Source organism: Lucilia sericata, unplaced genomic scaffold, assembly GCF_015586225.1.
Source record: "Lucilia sericata isolate MDLA Ls3-8-SP2 unplaced genomic scaffold, ASM1558622v1 Contig002717F_arrow, whole genome shotgun sequence".
Classification (NCBI taxonomy): Eukaryota; Metazoa; Arthropoda; class Insecta; order Diptera; family Calliphoridae; genus Lucilia; species Lucilia sericata.
In genome coordinates, this window is record NW_023996438.1 from 13,728 (window position 1) to 37,463 (window position 23,736).

General features: G+C 31.3%; 1 protein-coding gene across 5 annotated transcripts; it reads right to left on the bottom strand.

Moving 5' to 3' along the window:
* Positions 1 to 3,895: 3,895 nt before the first annotated feature.
* On the bottom strand, positions 3,896 to 20,874 carry LOC119614238 (protein zntC-like). 5 transcript variants are annotated; one of them, XM_037970376.1, is made up of 3 exons: positions 20,833 to 20,874; positions 13,001 to 14,414; positions 3,896 to 4,328 (listed from the first exon to the last, which is right to left on the bottom strand). In XM_037970376.1, the coding sequence occupies exons 2-3, from the start codon at positions 14,229 to 14,231 to the stop codon at positions 4,219 to 4,221; spliced, it is 1,341 nt and encodes a 446-aa protein (XP_037826304.1). In that variant the 5' UTR covers positions 14,232 to 14,414; positions 20,833 to 20,874; the 3' UTR covers positions 3,896 to 4,218. The 5 variants fall into 5 exon arrangements, with proteins under 5 accessions (XP_037826304.1, XP_037826303.1, XP_037826301.1 ...); XM_037970375.1 differs by lacking the exon at positions 20,833 to 20,874 and adding an exon at positions 20,746 to 20,764; XM_037970373.1 differs by lacking the exon at positions 20,833 to 20,874 and adding an exon at positions 19,268 to 19,563.
* Positions 20,875 to 23,736: the final 2,862 nt, after the last annotated feature.

A 23,736-nucleotide genomic window follows, 5' to 3' on the forward strand; every position in this document is an offset into this window, starting at 1 on the left:
AGGAAAACTTGCTCTAAACTAGAGCAATTTTCTATAGGAAAATTGCTCTACTAGAGCAATTTTCTATAGGAAAACTTGCTCTACTAGAGCAATTTTCTATAGGAAAACTTGCTCTACACTAGAGCAATTTTCTATAGGAAAACTTGCTCTACACTAGAGCAATTTTCTATAGGAAAACTTGCTCTACACTAGAGCAATTTTCTATAGGAAAACTTGCTCTACTAGAGCAATTTTCTATAGGAAAACTTGCTCTACACTAGAGCAATTTTCTATAGGAAAATTGCTCTACACTAGAGCAATTTTCTATAGAAAAACTTGCTTTACACTAGAGCAATTTTCTATAGAAAAACTTGCTCTACACTAGAGCAATTTTCTATAGAAAAACTTGCTCTACAATAGAGCAATTTTCTATAGAAAAACTTGCTTTACACTAGAGCAATTTTCTATAGGAAAACTTGCTCTACACTAGAGCAATTTTCTATAGGAAAACTTGCTCTACACTAGAGCAATTTTCTATAGGAAAACTTGCTCTACACTAGAGCAATTTTCTATAGGAAAACGTGCTCTACATTAGAGCAATTTTCTATAGGAAAACTTGCTCTACATTAGAGCAATTTTCTATAGGAAAACTTGCTCTACACTAGAGCAATTTTCTATAGGAAAACTTGATCTACACTAGAGCAATTTTCTATAGGAAAACGTGCTCTACATTAGAGCAATTTTCTATAGGAAAACTTGCTCTACATTAGAGCAATTTTCTATAGGAAAACTTGCTCTACACTAGAGCAATTTTCTATAGGAAAACTTGCTCTACACTAGAGCAATTTTCTATAGGAAAACGTGCTCTACATTAGAGCAATTTTCTATAGGAAAACTTGCTCTACATTAGAGCAATTTTCTATAGGAAAACTTGCTCTACACTAGAGCAATTTTCTATAGGAAAACTTGCTCTACACTAGAGCAATTTTCTATGGGAAAACTTGCTCTACACTAGAGTAATTTTCTGTTGGACATTTGCTTTAGACTAGAGCCAGTTTCTATAGGAAAATTTGCTCTAGACTAGATCCAGTTTCTACAGGAAAACTTGCTCTAGACTAGAGTCAGTTGCTATAGGAAAACTTACTCAAGTCTAGTGTCTATAGGAAAACTTGCTCTAGTCTAGAGCAAGTTTCTATAGGAAAACTTACTCAAGTCTAGTGCTACATTCTATTGGAAAACTTGCTCTAAACTCTAGCAATTTTCTATAGGAAAACTTGCTCTACTCTAGAGCAATTTTCTATAGGAAAACTTGCATTATTCAATTCTCTTTTTTCATAATTAGCGATGACTTTTCATCAGCCAGTGTGGAATTGATTTTAAATTTATTTTATTTAGCAAAATTCTTAGCAAACTTTTAGGCTTATATATTTAATATTTTATGTTTAGAGTTCAATAAAAAATTTATGTAAATTTAAACAAAATTTTGCTAAATTATTTAATTTTATTGACCTTCAATTTTGCTTCCCCCCGTGCTATTAAAAAAAAATAAATAAATGTTTTGATTTTGTTATTGTTATTTTAAACAAAAACGTTTCTTTTTCTTTTGTTGTTATTAATAGTATAAAATTTGTTTTTATAAATAAACTAATATAATGAATGAATTTAAAATATATTGTTATTGCTTTTGGCACTGGTTTCGAAGAACAAACAGCACAGAGATATCGTGCCGCTGAAATTTTTTGGCTGTAGGCGAATTAGGAAGTGATTTTCTAAATACAATTTAATGCTGAATATTTAATTTTTCTATTGACACTGGATTTTGAAGAACAGAGATATCGTGCTGAGGTTTTTATTTTGTCATATGCTGACAGAATTTGGTATTGGTGATTATAAATTGTTTAATTATTGCAAGTTTGTATGGAATAATAAACTTTTTATGGATTTGTTTTTTTAAAAAAGAGAGATATCATGTCAATTAAATGTTTATTTTTATCGTTTAGAGTTATTGCGTTGAAGTTTTTTTTTGTTATATGCTTATTGAATTTAAAATTATTGATTGTAAATTGTTAAATTATCGACTTTTTATGAACTTGTTTATGAAACGGAGATATCATGTAGGCTGTATAATGTTTTAATTGTATCGACCTTTGTTATAAATCACGAGAACTTGAAATAACAAGTTCACAAGTTAAAGTCAGATATTTGTATTAATTTGGAATTATAAATTACGGGCTTTTGAAGAATGCAGATGTTATGCTGGCAGAATATCGAATTGTTAAATTATTGTAGAATAATTACTGTAGAAAATTGTAATTAATGTAATTGTTTGAATACAGAGATATCATGCCAACTAAATAATGAATCGGCCTTTGTTATAAATCATAAGAAGTTAAGGCTATAGAACTGTCAATAATCTTAACTATAGATTGGTCTATAGTCGAGACCAGAAGTAGTGTATAGTCTTGTCTATAGATAAGATAAGTCTATACTAACGATTAGTCTATAGTCTCCTCTAAAGATTAGTCCATAGCCTCGACAATATATTGCTCAACAGTCTCGACTATATTTCGGACTATATTCACGTCTTAAGATTGATCTATACGAATTTAGATTGATCTATAAGAATATAGATATATATATATAGTCTCTTCTATAGTCCCTCTATAGTCTCTTCTATAGATTGATCTATGGTCTTAAGCATTGCCTTTAGTCTCCATTATAGCTTTGACTAAGGTCTAGACTATGGATTGGACTTTAGTCTATTTTCTGGGTTGGATTATGGTATCGATTATAGACTGGTCTAAGTATAGTTTAGACTATAGTTTAGTTTATAACTTCGAGTACCGCTTAGCCTATAGTCTTTATAATAATTTAGTATATAGTCACGTTTATAGTCTTGACTATAGATTGGTCTATAGTCTTGACTATAAATTGGTTTATAGTCTGGACTATAGATTGGTCTATAGTCTTGACTATAGGTTGGTTTATAGTCTTGACTATATATTGGTCTATAGTTTTGGATATAGATTGATCTATAGTCTTGACTATAGATTGGTCTTTAGTCTTGACTATGGATTGGTTTATAGTCACGACTATAGATTGTTCTACAGTCTCGACTATAGATTGGTCCATAGGCTCGACTATAGATTGGTCTATAGTCTTTACTATAGATTGGTCTATAGACTCGACTATAAATTGGTTAATAGTCTTGACTATAGATTGGTCTATAGTCACACTCTAGATTGGTATATAGTCTCGACTATAGATTTGTCTATATTATTGACTATAGATTGGTCTATAGTCTCAAATATAGATTGGTCCATAGGCTCGACTATAGATTGTTCTATAGTCTCGACTATAGATTGTTTTATAGTCTCGACTATAGATTGTTCTTTAGTTTCCACTATAGATTGGTCTAAAGTCTCGACTATATATTGGATTATAGCTTTGACTATGGTTGGTCTTATTCTTGACTATATATTGATTTATAGTATCGAATATAGATTGATGTACAGATTTGACTATAGGTTGGTTTATAGTCTCGACTATAGATTGGTCAATAGTCGAGACTATAAACCAATCTATAGTCGAGACTATAGGTCGGTCTATACTCTCCACTATAGATTGGTCTAAAGTCTCGACTATAAATTCGTTTATAGCTTCGACTATAGATTGGTCTATATTCTAGACTATATATTGGTCTATAGCCTAGACTATAGATTGGTTTATAGCCTCGATTATAGGTTGGTCTATAGTCTCGACGATAGATTGGTATATATAGCCTCGACTATTGGTCTATCGTCTCAACGATTTTATCTTGTTTTATAGTCTCGGCTATAGACCACATTATAGATTATTTTGTTACTTACAATCATTTATCAAACATATATAAAACAAATTTTCTATGACAAAAGACTTTAATATAAAAAATAAATGTTCTTTTATTGAATACACATTTTATAATTGTAACAAAGAAATGGCACTTAAATATAAGACAATTGACAAAATCTTTTTCACTCAGTTTTGTCCACGATAAACATTATTTTCAAAATTGTTTCAAATATTCTTTTACATATGAAATTAAATGATTTAAGGTTATGTACTTATGATTTGTTTGTTGTTGTTTTTTTTTAAATACTTAAATATAAAAGTAATTTACTTTTTTAAATATTTAGTTTAATTTAAATAAGTAATTGAAACTTAAAACTAAAAATATCACAGTTATCTCAAATATAAATACTATAGATAACTTTTTGTCACCAAGTCGTGGACAGTTTTTGTGGTTGTAGTAACTATATCTTCCACAGCATTGGCACAGTGATCGTGATCATGATCATCATGGCCTTCACCTTAAAAGAGAGAGAGAGAGAAAAATATTAGTTAAATAAAATATATTAAACATTACAAAATTTATTTATTTTTCAAGTATGTTGTAAATAGCTTATTAAAATGTTAATGCTCCAGTTTCACTAAGTCAAGTAGTATTGATATAGTAATATAACTGAACGATTGTTGTCCGCTCAGCAATAAAAGTTAATGCGTCACTATTACCTTATCACATTTTTGTTTTGTTTTTACTAAAAATTACTTTGTTTTAAAGAAATTATATACAAAATATTTATCTCTATATGGGAAAAAGTTGCAGTTTTTGTTAGTAAGTAAATCAAGCGCCATATTTACTTTTTTTTGTCCTACTAACAATGGCCTGTGAAATTCTATATAAATTATTGCCAAATTGTCAAGATACCAGAGCTATGGGTATTGTACAGAAAATCATACTTGTACATAAAAAAAACCATTATCTTTATAGAAAAAAATCTAATTTTGAAAATTACGTTTATCAGTAGTCGAGGGTTAATTTCATAAAGTTGTCGAGTTATCAACGTGTCAATAAATATGTAGTACATACTCAGTCAAATATGTTTAGGTAAATAAATAATGTTTTTTTTAAAGTGTTTGAGAGTGGGTGTGAAGAAAAGAGTTGAAGAATTTATTATAGTTTATCATTTAAACTGAGAGAAAACTTAGAGAAGAGAATAAAGATAATTTTGATCTGATAACAGGATAAAATTGATGGACAGAGATTGGTCTATAAGTCACAAATATAGATTGGTTAATAGTCTTGACTATAGATTGGTTTAAAGTCTTGACTATAGATTGGTGTATAGTCTTGACTATAGATTTGTCTAAAGTCTTGACTATAGATTGGTCTATAGTCTTGACTATAGATTGGTCTATAGTCTTGACTATATATTGGTATATAGTCTTGACTATAGATTGGTATATAGTCTTGACTATAGATTGTTCTATAGTCTCGAATATAGATTGGTCTATAGTCTTGACTATAGATTGGTCAGTAGTCATCACTATAGATTGGTCTATAGTCTTGACTATAGATTGGTCTATAGTCTTGAATATAGATTGGTCTATAGTCCTGACTATAGATTGGTCCATAGTCTTGGCTATAGATTGGTATATAGTCTTGACTATAGATTGTTCTATAGTCTCGAATATAGATTGGTCTATAGTCTTGACTATAAATTGGTCTATAGTCTTGACTATAGGTCGGTCTATAGTCTTGACTATAGATTGGTCGATAGTCTTGACTATATATTGGTCTATAGTCTTGACTGTAGATTGATCTATAGTCTTGACTATAGATAAGTCTATAGTCTTGGCTATAGATTGGTCTATAGTCTTGACTATAGGTTGGTCTATAGTCTTGACTATAGATTGGTCTATAGTCTTGACTATAGATTGGTATATAGTCTTGAATTTGTATTGGTCTATAGTCTTGACTATATATTGGTCTATAGTCTTGACTATAAATTGGTGTATAGTCTTGACTATAGATTGGTCTATAGTCTTGACTATAGATTGGTCTATAGTCCAGATTATAGATTGGTTTATAGTTTTGACTATAGATTGGACTATAGCCTCGACTATAATCTCGACTTTAATTGGTCAGTTGTCTCGGTCTATAGTTTCGACTAAAAATTGGTCTATAGTCTCAAGTAAAGATTGGTCAGTAATGTCTTCTATTGGTCTATAGGCTCGACTATACATTGGGTTATAGTCTTAACTATTGATTGGTCTATAGCCTTGACTATAGATTAGTCTATAGTCTCGACTATATATTGGTCTATAGTCTCAACTATAGATTGATCTATAGTCTAGACTAAAGATATGTCTATAGTGTCCACTACAGCCTGATCTGCAGTATTAACTTATGATTGACCTGTAGTCTGGACTATAAATTGGTCTATAGTTCCAACAATAGAATGATCTTCTATCTTGACTATAGATTAAATTTTTTAAAAATATCTAAGGAAAGTAATCAACTCTAGTACTTCCTGATTGATTTACTGACAAAGGCGGAACAGTTTATAGATCTTTATCTGTAAACAGTTATAAAATATCATATCAGACTCTCAAAATGTTATCACTTTAAATTAGTAAATGATCCAAATAAATAGTTAGACATTGTCACATAAATTTTTATTGTTTATGAAAACTTATCTCTTGACTCAATAAATATTTGAGTTATCTCCAAGTTTATAGACATTATACCTATTAGCAGCTTAGATCAGAGTCAAACAAGAGGAACTATTAACGAATATACTTGATCTCTCTTTAGAAGAACTTGATCTCCATCAGAGTTTATACGCTAAATGCCGCAGCTAGAAATACCAGAGTTCTTAATTTTCGATATGTCGATCTTTACTCAAGGCTCTCAAAGTGAGAGTCTCACCTTGAACATAAGAGGCTCGGAATATCTTATCAATTACATTTACTCCCTGTGTATCTACTATTATCACATGTAGAATATCCTAAATGGTCAGGTGCTGAATTTTACAAAAAAGGTTCTTGACTCCTTGGACTTGATGGGGGGTTTCTCAACGAATCTAATCAAATTTGTTCAATAATATACAGTCTTGACTTTTATTTGTCTATAGTCTTGACTGTAGATTGGTTTATAGTATCAGCTATAGATTATTCTCTCCTATAAATTGGTTTATAGTCTCGACTCTTGCTACGTCTATGATCTCGTTTAAATATTGGTCTATTGTATCATCTATATATCATAAGATAAGGAAAAGTCTGAGTGCCGAATTGAGTTTGTCCTCTCATCGTATACTACTCAGAGTTACTGTAATCAACTTAGTTAAATATATGAATTGATTTATTTGAATATATTCCATTTACTTGATTAATTACCCAAATAATGTCATCACCACCAACTCTACACTAGTTATTACTCAAAATTCAATTGACAGGAATAAGATTAATGACCTTTAATAAATACTGTTATCATTTAGTCTACAATTAATGAGTTATCAGCCTGACAACTAGTAGAAAAAAATTTGTTAGCTCTTTCTTAAAAATTAGTTTGGAATGTATTCTGTAATTTAAACATTTATTGCATTCATGTGTATTAATATTTTAATAAATAATTGCTTAACTGTTTATGATTGTTATCAGCGCGGACTTCATAAAGTTAAGGAGTTATCAACTATATTTTGACCATGAATGAGAAAAGCAATAATTTTATTAATCATATCTTGGTTTTCTTTCGGTTATTGGGTCAGTTAAGAATATTAATGGGTTTTTAAACGAGGCTAAAACTTTATGATCAGTTTAGAATACAATTTCGTTATAATAACATTACTTGTGAGATTATCAACTAATATCTCTACAGTTTTATAAAGTTAAAAGTTTTGTAAAATGGTGTCTAATTAATAGAGGTATTCCGTTACCTAAAGTAAAATTTGTTTTTATTAAAAAAAATATAAAAAATTCTTTAAGAAACAAAACAAATCTATAAAGTTTATGAGTTATAAACCATTTAATTATTTATTTAGCATGTACTTAACTTTTAATTAACAAATATCTTCTTATCTTAGCTATTACACTTAAGTTAAAGGGTTGTCAACCGAAAAAGAAACAAAGTTTCTTATCATAAGATGTTTTCCAAACTAGCAGCCCCCATACCAACTAGTTGCCCTAATATATGAGTTTGAATACTAGATAACGAGTTATCAACTTGTCAATAGTTAAATCATTAACTTGTTTGTTTAACATTTTTTTAACATTTACCGGGATAATTATTTTGCCAACAATAATTAATTAGTTTCAGAGTTATAAACGTAATCAACTGAAAATCTGTAGCTTGTCAAGTGTCAGTTATCAGCTAGACTATGTTTTATGTTTAGCATGTGATGTTATAATTTTAGCAAATGATTTTCACCATCAAATTAATTAGTTGCTGGGAATGTTATCTGTAAATGTTTTCGAGTTATTTGCTTTTAAGTTGAATGAAAAAAATTTCACTTTGTAGTTTGTTTATAACTTGAAAAAGCTGTTAAGCTGATAAGTGGCTTTATTAATATTGTAAAAATTTTGCTGTTAGATAAAAAAGTACATGTTTTCGAAATATAAACTTTCTAATCACTTATTTCATATTGTTTTAGGTATTTTTCCATATAATTTCGAGTTATCAGCATGTTTTGCTTTTATTTTGAAACAAAAATTTCAGTTTCTAGTGCTTATAACTTGAAACGGCTGTTAAGCTGATAAGTGGCGTTATTAATATTGTAAAAATTCAACTGTTCGATAAAAAGTACATGTTTTCGAAATATAAATATTTTAATCAGTTATTTCATATTGTTTTCGGTATTTTTCCATGGAATTTCGAGTTATCAACGTGTTTTTTTAATTATTAACATTGGGAGGTTTTTCTCCAGAACTCTACAACAGTACATATCATTATATTAAGGAAATGAAACTTAACATTAATGAAATGAAACACTACATTAAGGAAATGAAACATTACGTTAATAGAATGAAACATTTCATTTAATATAAGGATGTGGACAGAAATATAGGAACTCATATGATCTATTTTATGGCAAAAGGCCTTTACTCTCTCAACTGAACTAGAACTGAACTGAACTAGAACTGAACTAGAACTGAACTAGAACTGAACTAGAACTGAACTAGAACTGAACTAAAACTGAACTAGAACTGAACTAGAACTGAACTAGAACTGAACTAGAACTGAACTAGAACTGAACTAGAACTGAACTAGAACTGAACTAGAACTGAACTAGAACTGAACTAGAACTGAACTAGAACTGAACTAGAACTGAACTAGAACTGAACTAGAACTGAACTAGAACTGAACTAGAACTGAACTAGAACTGAACTAGAACTGAACTAGAACTGAACTAGAACTGAACTAGAACTGAACTAGACTGAACTAGAACTGAACTAGAACTGAACTAGAACTGAACTAGAACTGAACTAGAACTGAACTAGAACTGAACTAGAACTGAACTAGAACTGAACTAGAACTGAACTAGAACTGAACTAGAACTGAACTAGAACTGAACTAGAACTGAACTAGAACTGAACTAGAACTGAACTAGAACTGAACTAGAACTGAACTAGAACTGAACTAGAACTGAACTAGAACTGAACTAGAACTGAACTAGAACTGAACTAGAACTGAACTAGAACTGAACTAGAACTGAACTAGAACTGAACTAGAACTGAACTAGAACTGAACTAGAACTGAACTAGAACTGAACTAGAACTGAACTAGAACTGAACTAGAACTGAACTAGAACTGAACTAGAACTGAACTAGAACTGAACTAGAACTGAACTAGAACTGAACTAGAACTGAACTAGAACTGAACTAGAACTGAACTAGAACTGAACTAGAACTGAACTAGAACTGAACTAGAACTGAACTAGAACTGAACTAGAACTGAACTAGAACTGAACTAGAACTGAACTACAACTGAACTAGAACTGAACTACAACTGAACTAGAACTGAACTAGAACTGAACTAAAACTGAACTAGAACTGAACTAGAACTGAACTAGAACTGAACTAGAATTGAACTAGAACTGAACTAGAACTGAACTAGAACTGAATTAGAACTAAACTAGAACTGAACTAGACCTGATTATTACATTAATGAAATGAAACATTACACTAATAAAATGAATCACTACATTAATGGAATGAAGCATTACATTAATGAAATGAAACATTACATTAGTAATGTCAAACATCACATTAATAAAATAAAACACTACATTAATGAAATGAATCATTATATTAATGGAATGAAACATTACATTAACAAAATGCAACATTACATTAATGAAATGAAACTTTACATTAATGAAATGAATCATTACATTAATGAAATGAATCATTACATTAATGGAATGAAACATTAAATTAATAAAATGCAACATTAATTTAATGAAATGAAACATTAAATTAATAAAATGAAACATTACATTAATGAAATGATTCATTATATTAATGAAATGATTCATTACATTAATAAAATGAAACATTACATTAATGGATTGAAACATTACAATATAGAAACGTAACACTAATGAAATGAACCATTACATTAATTGAATGAAACATTAATGGAATGAAACATTACATTAATGAAATGAAACTTCTTTTCATAACATATTTAATTTACGTGTAATTTTCTCTTAATGACAAATCAATAAATCATTTAATTATGACGAATAGATAAAAGGGATTTTTTTATATAAATATTGTTTAAATAAAGAATTTTGCAAAGAAAAATTTCCCAAAAAAGTCGTGAAATGTACTTTACATTTGAGAGCTTGCAAAGAAAAATCACCTTCATCTTGCAAAAATATAAATATTATGAATAAAAATCCCCTTATTATGTTAAGAACGTGACTAGGTAGGCTTCAGTAAAAAACATTTAAATAAAAATAATATAAGAATATTGAAAACAAGGCTCTTATAGATGAGTTAATGAAGCGGTTTGGGTAATATTTCAGCTCAATGACTAAGATTATATAATTCTACTCACAAATTGTGGTTAACGTTATATTTATATATAAATTTTAATATGTTTATATAAAAAAAAACTCAACGGTAAAGAATTTTTAATAAGTTGTCAATCAAAATTTAACAATAAATTTTGTAAAATAATTAAACAAGTTATCAACATTATTAAAAGGTAATTAAAATTAAAGGGAATTTTATTTTCTTCGAATATCTTCTCATCAAGAAACCAGTTATACTGGGATATTTTCCCGCGAAACCTAGTGAAGCGTTCACTATAAGACTTACAAATTAATTTGGTTTAGTGTTTCAAACAAAAAAAAAAAAAAACTGGAAATTTTATATAAATAAAATAATTCAAAAGAAATGTGGTCTTTCGTTGTAATTTCAGCTCAGTGACTAAGATTTAAATTTAAATTATTTTAATTTTAACTTATTATTTATAACTTATGCACAAGTTAAGTAATTTATCGAATTATAAATATATTATCTAGATGCCTAAAAGCTTTCATGGCATTTCAAATTAATGCCAGTTGATGATGTTGAAGATAATATATTAGTATGACCCAGAAAAGGGAGGTATTGCATGACAATCATAGATAATTTTTTCCACATGGTAGTTTAAATCAATGTTTTATGATTTTATCAAAATATTTTGAAAAAGAAAATGACAGTTTAATGAATTTACTAACAGCCTCCATCCCTGACAACAGTTAGATTTGGCAACAGCAACAACAGTAACACACAACTTTATATGTTACTGACTAGAACTGAACTAGAACTGAAACTAGACTGAACTAGAACTGAACTAGAACTGAACTAGAACGGAACTAGAACTGAACTAGAACTGACTAGAACTGAACTAGAACTGAACTAGAACTGAACTAGAAGCTGAACTAGAACTGAACTAGAACTGAACTAGAACTGAACTAGAACTGAACTAGAACTGAACTAGAACTGAAACTAGAACTGAACTAGAACTGAACTAGAACTGAACTAGAACTGAACTAGAACTGAACTAGAACTGAACTAGAACTGAACTAGAACTGAACTAGAACTGAACTAGAACTGAACTAGAACTGAACTAGAACTGAACTAGAACAGAACTAGAACTGAACTAGAACTGAACTAGAACTGAACTAGAACTGAACTAGAACTGAACTGAACTAGAACTGAACTAGAACTGAACTAGAACTGAACTAGAACTGAACTAGAACTGAACTAGAACTGAACTAGAACTGAACTAGAACTGAACTAGAACTGAACTAGAACTGAACTAGAACTGAACTAGAACTGAACTAGAACTGAACTAGAACTGAACTAGAACTGAACTAGAACTGAACTAGAACTGAACTAGAACTGAACTAGAACTGAACTAGAACTGAACTAGAACTGAACTAGAACTGAACTAGAACTGAACTAGAACTGAACTAGAACTGAACTAGAACTGAACTAGAACTGAACTAGAACTGAACTTGAACTGAATTAGAACTGAACTAGAACTGAACTAGAACTGAACTAGAACTGAACTAGAACTGAACTAGAACTGAACTAGAACTGAACTAGAACTGAACTAGAACTGAACTAGAACTGAACTAGAACTGAACTAGAACTGAACTAGAACTGAACTAGAACTGAACTAGAACTGAACTAGAACTGAACTAGAACTGAACTAGAACTGAACTAGAACTGAACTAGAACTGAACTAGAACTGAACTAGAACTGAACTAGAACTGAACTAGAACTGAACTAGAACTGAACTAGAACTGAACTAGAACTGAACTAGAACTGAACTAGAACTGAACTAGAACTGAACTAGAACTGAACTAGAACTGAACTAGAACTGAACTAGAACTGAACTAGAACTGAACTAGAACTGAACTAGAACTGAACTAGAACTGAACTAGAACTGAACTAGAACTGAACTAGAACTGAACTAGAACTGAACTAGAACTGAACTAGAACTGAACTAGAACTGAACTAGAACTGAACTAGAACTGAACTAGAACTGAACTAGAACTGAACTAGAACTGAACTAGAACTGAACTAGAACTGAACTAGAACTGAAACTGAACTAGAACTGAACTAGAACTCAACTGGACTGAACTTGAAATTTTGCAAATTAAATAATGATTTGAAAAAAAATATCTCTCTTTCGACTTACCTATATTCTGCAGTCCAAACATAAGACCAAATCCAACAACCATCGCTAAAAACGAACCAAAGCCAGCATGTTGCTTCGACAAAATCTCAAAGAAGACCACATACAATAGAGTACCACAGGCAATACCCTGTAGAATCATTGATGCTATACTATCTTCCGAATCGGCTGAATTGTGGCTGACAGCAATACCGATAGCAATACCAATAGGACTGACAATGGCAAAGGTGATGGTATAGACAGCGGCTAAAATAGGACGGGTACGTGCCACGATCAATTCAACACCCACACAAAAGGCTAAAACCAATTTATGAGCAGCCACGGCACCAAATAAAAACCATACCGAGCTGGTGGCATCTTCCAGGCCAATGGCTAATCCCTCAAAAACTTCATGGAGAGATAAGGCTAAGACAATGCCCAAACCACGCAACGAAGAGGTGACAACATCATCACCCTCACTGGGATTGAGGGGTAAGTGTGAATGACCATGACCGCCATGATCGTGAGCATGATCGTGCGAATAGTTGTGTGTGTGATCGAGAGAGGGTTGATGCGAATGTTCTAACGAATGATCCAAGGTATATTTTTGTGTATTGCATTTGGGTGGTTCGGCGGGAGGACAGATTTGTATTTCTAAATTAAGGTTACGTTTGCTGTTAAAACCATTCTGATAGACTTCACCATTTTGAGAGACTAAGGTATTGACTGTATTCTTAGAAGCATATTTATCGGACTCTTCCTCTATGTGCTCTTCATCATCATCATCATCGGATTTATTCTTCAAACCACCTTTAACCAAAACACTACGTCTTACACTGTGACCCCGCTCAAAGGCTGCATCATCTTTCTGCAACAACTTTTTCTTATTTCTATGCAAATAACCATGTATACACTCCTCTATCAGGTACATCAATATAAAACCTGCACACATTAAAGTCTCCGGTACAGCAAAATTCACCTCGGCTATTTGACCACAGTGTTGTAAATGTTCCACTACCTCTTGAACCTCGGGTAGTAAGTGAATAAAGGTGGTGGCCAGTAGTACACCACCACCAAAGTGCAACAAATATGTTACCACTTTGGCTGAGCGGGCATTTGCATTGTTATCCGTCCATTTGAAATAGTGATTTAGCACGAAGGGTATGCCACCGAAGAGAGCGGTGGCACAAAACAAAGCAGCCATGGCTGCACATTTTGCCACCAAGACATCATGGCTATCGTGATCGTCTGACATTTTCTTGCACAATCTCGTATATAACTTAAATTTTTATGCAAATCAACGTTTTATTTTTGTTTTCTTTAACTTCACTTTTTTTTATCTTCTTTTAAGTTTCTACTCTTTTCGTTCGAATTTTAATTGAGATTCGAAGTTTATGTTTATGTTTTTGTTTTGTATTAAAGTTAATTTTAACTTAAGCTTTTGTTTAAAATTAAATTATTATATATTTAGTTTATTTTTAAAACAAAAGAAGATTTTATTTAAACAAATCAATTAAATAATTATTAAGTATAATGAAAAAAAGGTCTTTTCCGCCAGACCTGTTGTTTAGTACTAAATTTTTTAATTTCTGTTAACTGTTATTTTAACCAAGTTAACTTGTTTGTTGGACTCGTCGTGTGCTGCAAGCAAATGTTTTGAAAGTTTGTTACTTATCTGCCAGTTTGTAGAATTATTTATGCTCTTTTTTTTTGCTTGGCTGGGAGCAGCAGCAGCATTTACGAATGTTTACGAGTGAGTTTTACCATACAGCAAAACAAAGATCGAAATAGTTGTCTCGTCGTTAGTTATTTTTGGTAGTAAAGTATCTTCAAGTACTTGTTCGTATGTACAACTTCATTATCATTAACTTTGTCTCTTAATACTTGCAGCCACTTATGGGGGAGCGGGATTTTATTTTCAAGTTGGTCTGCTTTAAAAAGTATTTATTCTAGACATTATGTTACTTACCATTTATAGAAACCTTAAGCTTTTTTTTTTGTATCTTTTTGTTTTAAATATATCTAAATATCTCTAGACTTATGGGGGAATTTTGATGTCAGGTTCATAGCAACACATTGACATACAATGCTACAGAAAGTGTTTAGGATTTTTTCCACTGATTTCATCGAAACATGTGTACATACTGTAAACAGTATGTTAAGGTATGTAATCGTTGGGAAAAGTTAATGAATTCATGCTCAGCTTTCAAATACTAGTCAATCTTTTGGTGATAAGTGTCAAGGAAACTCAAACGGATCGATCCAAGGATCTATGCCATATTATCTAGGAAATACCTGGTAACAATAACACAAACCCCACTGAGGAACAATCAAGGCGATACATTTTAAGAGTAATCTTCAAACGCTAATCCATTTGACATGATCCTTAAATGCTAGGGAATTACCGAAAAAAATAATTAGACAGTAAAGGTTTCTGCCGAGAGTTAATACCACATACGAAGATTTCACATAAAGTACGAGTTTTCCCTATAATGCGTTATGCGATCCCTTAGCCACTTGACCACAAATGGCTGTGATCTTAAAGAAATACGATTGTAGCGAGTATCGGAGCCAATTTTCCCAATTTCAAGGAAAAACATTCCATTGTAATATGGATAAAGCAGAGAGACACAACCCACAATTCGATGGTACTGCAGAGAATCAATAGATTTCGACGGTGCTCCAGAGAAACAATAGAGTTTGATTACTGTCTGCAATAAGCAGACGGCCTCTCCAGTTAGCGATCGAGTAGGAACAATATAGACTAGACTCAGAGAGTGAGATATACTAAAACAATATCACAAGGATTACAAAACTTACTATATACACCATATGGACAATACCTGCAGATGACAATACCAACAAGAGTCTACACTAAGATTCAAGCACTGTAACAGCTACTGGCTCGATCTTTTTCTTCGATGAACTTCATTTCCATCTGGTTATCTAATGTCAGTATTGTTAGGCTGGAATATTCGTCGTCTATAAGGCCACGAGAAATATCCGAGAACTAAATCTCGAGACGTAGATTATTAACATCTTAGGCTTTCAACTCGAAAGAAAGTCGAAATATATTCTGAATTGCATTTACCAGCCAACTTAGATCACATTTTATCGATTAATATTGATTTCACAGCATTCTTTAGTCGGGAAAACAAAATCGATAATGTATGTGCAATTAACGGATACACCTTGGATGGAACTGTATATTCCTCTGACGGCAGTATCCAACGCGTTTGGGGGTTTCTCGATATAAATGAAACGAGTGGGCGACTGAAAAATCAGAACTCATGGGGGCAGGACAGGATTTGACACATGTCTGATCGTATCTGCTACACACGTAACATTTATTGTAGAAGTTGTTTGGATAAAGAACAGTCGATACAAGTCTCTTTCTATGTGAAATTCTCGCTCTGAAGGAAAGACGAATCTAATCAAATTTGTTAAAAATAGTGGATAGTTTCACCTGGAACCATATGAATAATACATCGCCTGAACCAGGAAACAATAAGGAAACATTGAATGTATAAAGCCAACAGATAATCAGTATGGACACAGCTATTGTCGAATTCTTAGAATACTTTGGTCAGTCTACACATAAAACCGAGATTGTGGAAATTTTATTGAGATTAATTAATGTATTTATTGCGACTACCATGCAATTAATTTTAAGAATTAAATCAAATCCGGAAATTGTAAATTTTCCAACAATAGAGTGTAAAACCCCAATGAATTATAGTGTGGTTTACAGTTTAAAATGTAATGTTCGCTACAGCATCAATATATTTACAAATGTAATTGTTTTAGATGATTGTTAACGGATCTCTCTTCCGGTGGCAAGCACTGTATCAAATGGGCATTAGGCTTATCGGGAATAATTGGTAATGAATGAACTGCTATGCAGGGAAGAAAGTTTGTTTATTCAGGGAAGAGAAGTTTTCTAAATTTTAGCTTACAAATGCAAAATGCAGTATATTCAAATAATCCCACATGAACTTGGAACTTTGGATATGATAGAAAAACGAGAATTCTCCTTAATAAGATTAAGTCCAAGTTTAGTTTGGTGGTATGAACTTTGAATTTGACACACAATTCATTAGTTCCGACGATTCGGAATCCGTTGAATGCAGAACATGCAATGAGGGTAGTGAAACGATTATAACTTCTGGACTTTTATTTTGATAGCTTGACAAAATTCTTCGTCTTTATGAATCCATATACGACTTCTTAATGACCAACAAACATCTACTTAGCTCAGGAACCAGACTTGTCTAAAGCGTATGTATCTATAGGCGTTTATAATCATATCTAAGATCAAGGACATTGGATGAAAATCCAATTGTTAAGAATATGACCTAATAGACCACGAAACAATGGGTCTAATGGGACACGAATTGGGAAACACCTAATTAAGTATCTCTGAATGAATCTCGAAGTGATTTACGTGAACACCTGCCGTGTTGGCCTATTTCACTGTGGTCTTTTTCAACCACAGGGTGAGCTTTTTTAACGACTCTCCATCGTCCCATTGTGCTTCTTACACGCAGATGGCAATTTACGTATATGGAATTTTCGGTCCAGCATACGTGAACTTTGCACAAGTAAGTACTAGAGCTATCTAAACTCTTGCCATAGTAGTCCCGTTGGGGAATGAAAGGTGTCATGAGTCCAGCTCAATTTAACCCCGACAGAGGAAAAGACAATCACTGATTAGAGTCGATAGAAGGGGCGGACCCGACATCAAGTGAAAACACCCTATTGGTACTATGAAGAATGCCATTGTCCCTATAAACATTCTCATCATCTAAAGAATCAGCCCAGTGCACTACTACCTTGTGGACGGCTCCATTTTTAATTGACAAGACTTATCTATTTCAGTGGCCACAAGGAACAAAAATGAGAAGCATGTTTAGAGTAAACTCCAACACACTCAACCATGAAGGAAAATCGCCGATAAATTAAAGATTAAGGCATTACAGATCCACAACATCAAACCAATTTCACCAACATTTCAACCGTCACTCCTTCTGTCATTTCGACATCTCCACAGATTCAACTCAGGACCCCTCTCGTCCATCAGATACAAGTATCCGAATGGAACATCTCACTCCATCACATACCCAATCCTTGCATTATCAATTCCAACATTTTATTAATCCACAGCCTTACACTGTGCTCCTAGAAACTAGGAGCGGTAACAAAAACTTTTCCCAAAAATTTACGTATCCCCGTATATCAATCTTTGGGTTTAAACCACAGCCACTACGTGGATCCCGAAGGAAGCTCAACCAACTGACCAGCCAGGACAAGTCCTGTAGGCAACTGCCACCCGTAGTACCAGATTGTGTGGTGCTCTTCAGGCAGACTAGAGGTACTGGCATTGCAATACAGCAAGTCGAGGGTTTTTCATCAAGGAAACATGCCTCGGGGGGAGTATCTCTGACAATTCGAAAGTAAAATCGATATCATTATATATAAAATACGATATCATTCAAATGTCAGCCGTGGAAGCGTAGTCACGAGTGTTTAAGATGGATTCAATTTTCATAATTCGAGCTTAAAAATTTCCCAAAATACCAGAAATTTCGCGTAGGTCTGGAGCTATTATATATGGAAAACGTCATAATTTCAATGTTTGCATCTTAAGCGTTGACACTATTAAAAACACTGGTTCCAATTTTCATGACTCAAGCTTAAATATTGACCAGCATTCCAAAGCAAACAATCTGAAGAGTATATGATTTGGTCGAACGATATTGGTATAAGGCGAACTTAGATAATACACGGTTATCTTTCCATGATTAAATAGAAGACGTTTAAAAAATGTTCACAATAAAATACACCGTTCTTATTGAAAAACCCTTTACTTAAAAAGTAAATCACATGGCTTCATTTATATCACCAGGTTCTGAAACATTTGTTTAACTAATATTGTTCAAAATTTGAAATTAATGCAAAATCTTTGTGGGAATTAATGGTACAATTCCCAAAATTGTTAGAACAATAGACTAATTTGCATTTCGATATATTGACTAGCATATTAATTTGTTGTTAAAGTCTACTATAAGTATATTATACATAACAATTCCATTGAATTTTGCAACTCTTTTGGTACTCCATGTTAATTTCTTTTACTGGACAAAAAGTACACTTTTTGACATGACACCATTTCTTAAAGAAAACTTTTCTCCTCTCTCTCTCTCTTGCTCTCGGTTCCACGGCAAAAGAAAGTGGTTTCAAATAAAACCGACAAATATTATTCCCTCATATGTAATTTAAAACAATACATACTTGTTAATTGATCGGGGGAACTAAACAATGCGTCACTTAATTGTAATGGATTATTGAAAACACTCTTTGAAAGTTGGAAACTTAAACGTCACCATATTTTTTCTGTTGGTTTGTTGTGAGTGGATCAAGACGAGATTTGTTTTTGAAAAAAGTGGTTTATAACCAGTTTCTCACTAAAAAATATTTTACACGTTTTTTCATATTTTACGCTTGAGTTTAATTTTTCTTTATTTGTTTATTTTTCTTTACTAAAAAACCCAAATGCAATGATGAATCATGACTTGAGAAATGCAAATGTTGTATGTGGTCAGTGTATGCCAGAGATGGGAAGTTGTTTATTGTAGAAAATTTGTTTATTTGGGAGTTTCCTTTGGATTGAATCAAAACAAATAATCTGCTCTGAGGTTTCTTTAGGGAAAGAATTAGAAATATTTTGACCTTTGCAAGTCAAGTGGAAATGAGGTCAGTGTATATCAGAGATGGGAAGTTGTTTATTGTAGAAAATTTGTTTATTTTGGAGTTTCTTTTGGATTGAATCAAAACGAATAATCTGCACTTAAATCTGCTCTGAGGTTGCATCAAGGAAAGAATTTTAAATATTTTGACCTTTGCAGGTCAAGTGGAAATGTGGTCAGTGTATGCCAGAGATGGGAAGTTGTTAATAGTAGAAAATTTGTTTATTTTGGAGTTTCCTTTGAATTGAATCACTCAAATCTGCTCTGAGGTTTCATCAAGGAAAGAATTTTAAATATTTTGACCTTTGACCTTTGCAGGTCAAGTGGAAATGTGGTCAGTGTATATCAGAGATGGGAAGTTGTTTATTATAGAAAATTTGTTTATTTTGGAGTTTCTTTTTATTTGGAACAAAACTCTCAAATGCTCTGAAGTTTCATCAAGAGAATAATGTTAAATATTTTGAACTTTGACCCTGGCGATTAAAGCTTTCTCTATTGCAGAACGGCTTAATGTTAAACGTTGCTGACTAAAACTAATTATTTCATAATCTTAAGTCAACATTAATCAATATCTCTTAACCAAAAGTAAAAAAAATGGAAAATATTTTTTACATTAGAATTAAATTTACCAACCCTGGCATATAGTAAAGCGTAGCTTATGACTCCTCTTATATACCAATTATATACATAAAGAAGAGAGTAAAAAAAAACAAAAGTCGAAAATAAAATAACTCTTTAAAACAAAACATTGTGAGATCCAGTGAGAGTCTAATTAAAGTAACGCTTATAACGCACTCGATCAATAAATATTTGAGCGTAATATTAAAATGAGACAACTAATAATAACAAAATGATCTTCATATATTTTTGTCTTTTTCCTTTAAATGGCTTGAATTTAAATGTTAAAAAAATGTAAATAAAAGTAAACATTTTTATGGCTTAAATGCGAAGTATTTACGATCGTTTAAATAAATGTAGAGAAAAAAAAATATATATAAGAAATAATTATCACAACACTTTTACTTTTAAAGACCAACACAAATTGTTTTCTTGTTTAACAAATAAATATCGTTTGAGTTTTTTTTATAGATTTAAATAAAAATTTATTACCACAAATCGTTGTTTGTGGTCGATTCTTATTGTACTTATTGAGAATATGTGATGAGATGTTAGAAGTTTATATTGTTATTTAGTGATCATTAATAATAAAAGGTGGTATGTTGATTTTTCCAATACGTTTGTAACATATAGAGCTATAGGTTATAGATCCATAGATATATAAATACTTATTATTACTCTGGGACCTTACCTTCTCATTGATTCCAAATCGCTAGTGTTGAAAATTTCTAATATCGGTGTATCTTGAAACAGGAATAAATATCATAGTTTTTTAAACGAAGGGAATCGAAATATATATGAATTTATATGACAATAACTGTAGTTCCTTATCCGAATGAAGGTTTTTATACATTACAAATGTTTAGTGTTAAAAAACTGATGAAATTGATCCTTCCCTTCCATAGGGTTTAATCGATGGAAGATTAAAAATTTTGACGGTTTCTGCATTAACGCCGGCTGAGGGATGTGTATATAAGATTCGTTTTTGCCGAACACTTTTCTGCTTGTTTTTAAATGTGGCATGCTTGAGAGGTTACGTCATACTTGTCTGGCATTTTCTTTACGTTTTGTATAAAAACTTTAGTTCTTAAAATATAAAGACAAAACGAGATTTTAAGTGGTTCCCAATTTTTTTTTAATGCATAAATTTTAATAAATTTTTAATTGATAGTCTATAGTCTTGACTATCGATTAGTCTATAGTATTGATAATCGATTAGTTGACTACAGATAAGTCTATAGTCTTGACTATAGATTAGTCTATAGTCTTGACTATAGATTAGTCTATAGTCTTGACTATAGATAAGTCTATAGTCTTGACTATAGATAAGTCTATAATCCTTGACTATAGATAAGTCTATAGTCTTGACTATAGATAAGTCTATAATCTTGACTATAGATTAGTCTATAATCTTGACTATAGATTAGTCTATAGTCTTGACTATAGATTAGTCTCTAGTCTTGACTATAGATTAGTCTATAGTCTTGACTATAGATTAGTCTATAGTCTTGACTATAGATTAGTCTATAGTCTTGACTATAGATTAGTCTATAGTCTTGACTATAGATTAGTCTATAGTCTTGACTATAGATTAGTCTATAGTCTTGGCTATAGAATAGTCTATAGTCTTGGCTATAGAATAGTCTATAGTCTTGACTATAGATTAGTCTATAGTCTTGACTATAGATTAGTCTATAGCCTTGACTATAGATTAGTCTATAGTCTTGACTGTAGATTAGTCTATAGTTTTGACTATAGATTAGTCTATAGTCTTGACTATAGATTAGTCTATAGTCTTGACTATATTTTAGTTTATAGTCTTGACTATAGATTAGTCTATAGTCTTGACTATAGATTAGTCTATAGTCTTGACTATAGATTAGTCTATAGTCTTGACTATAGATTAGTCTATAGTCTTGACTATAGATTAGTCTATAGTCTTGACTATAGATTAGTCTATAGTCTTGACTATAGATTAGTCTATAGTCTTGACTATAGATTAGTCTATAGTCTTGACTATAGATTAGTCTATAGTCTTGACTATAGATTAGTCTATAGTCTTGACTATAGATTAGTCTATAGTCTTGACTATAGATTAGTCTATAGTCTTGACTATAGATTAGTCTATAGTCCTTGACTATAGATTAGTCTATAGTCTTGACTATAGATTAGTCTATAGTCTTGACTATAGATTAGTCTATAGTCTTGACTATAGATTAGTCTATAGTCTTGACTATAGATTAGTCTATAGTCTTGACTATAGATTAGTCTATAGTCTTGACTATAGATTAGTCTATAGTCTTGACTATAGATTAGTCTATAGTCTTGACTATAGATTAGTCTATAGTCTTGACTATAGATTAGTCTATAGTCTTGACTATAGATTAGTCTATAGTCTTGACTATAGATTAGTCTATAGTCTTGACTATAGATTAGTCTATAGTCTTGACTATAGATTAGTCTATAGTCTTGACTATAGATTAGTCTATAGTCTTGACTATAGATTAGTCTATAGTCTTGACTATAGATTAGTCTATAGTCTTGACTATAGATTAGTCTATAGTCTTGACTATAGATTAGGCTATAGTCTTGACTATAGATAGTCTATAGTCTTGACTATAGATGAGTCTTTAGTCTTGACTCTAAATGAGTCTTAGTCTTGACTATATTTAAGTCTACAGTCTACATTTAGATAAGTCTGTAGTCCTGACTATATATAAGTCTATAGTCTTGATTACTAATCAGCAGGGAAACCAAATATGCAAATGCATGTTTTTTGTGGTGGCGTCGTATAGACTCATGGATAAGATATTTACACGTTTCAGACCAATTTAAGAATTATGGCATCGATTTGTTAGAGCATATTTTGCATATTTTACCCGTAAGAGCATAATTTTGCATGATTTGACTTTGTAGCATATTTAAGTCATATTTTCGAGTTTTTAGAGCATATTTTAGTGCAGATTTTGATGTTTTTCGCTTTTTTTCATTTTTAATTTTCTTTTCAAAATTTTTTTATTTAAAATAATTTAGTTTTTTTAATTTATTTTCAAAAATTTTTTATTTAAAATAATTTAGTTCTTTTTTAATTTTTTAACCTATTTACAATTTTGAAAAAATTATTTTCATTTGTAAAAAATATATTAGTCTTATGAAACCAATGTTATAGTTTTTAGCATTAAATTTTAAATCGGAAATAAAACCGATTACTTTGGATTTCATGAGACCAATCAATTTTTATCGTTAAAAAATCAGTATTGATAATCATTGGATTTTATGACAACACCGATTAAAATGTATAGCAGAAGCTATGAATACAATTGGAAGAAATGTGTCAAACTTTGTCGTTTGAAATATGTTTTTTTGGGGACCAAATGGGTGTCATGTTATTTATTG

Coding starts and splice junctions, on each gene's coding strand:
- LOC119614238 (XM_037970376.1), bottom strand. CDS start 14,231: ATGTCAGACGATCACGATAGCCATGATGTCTTGGTGGCAAAATGTGCA. Junction 4,329..13,000: donor GTTTGGACTGCAGAATATAG/GTAAGTCGAAAG, acceptor CTCTCTTTTAAG/GTGAAGGCCATGATGATCAT.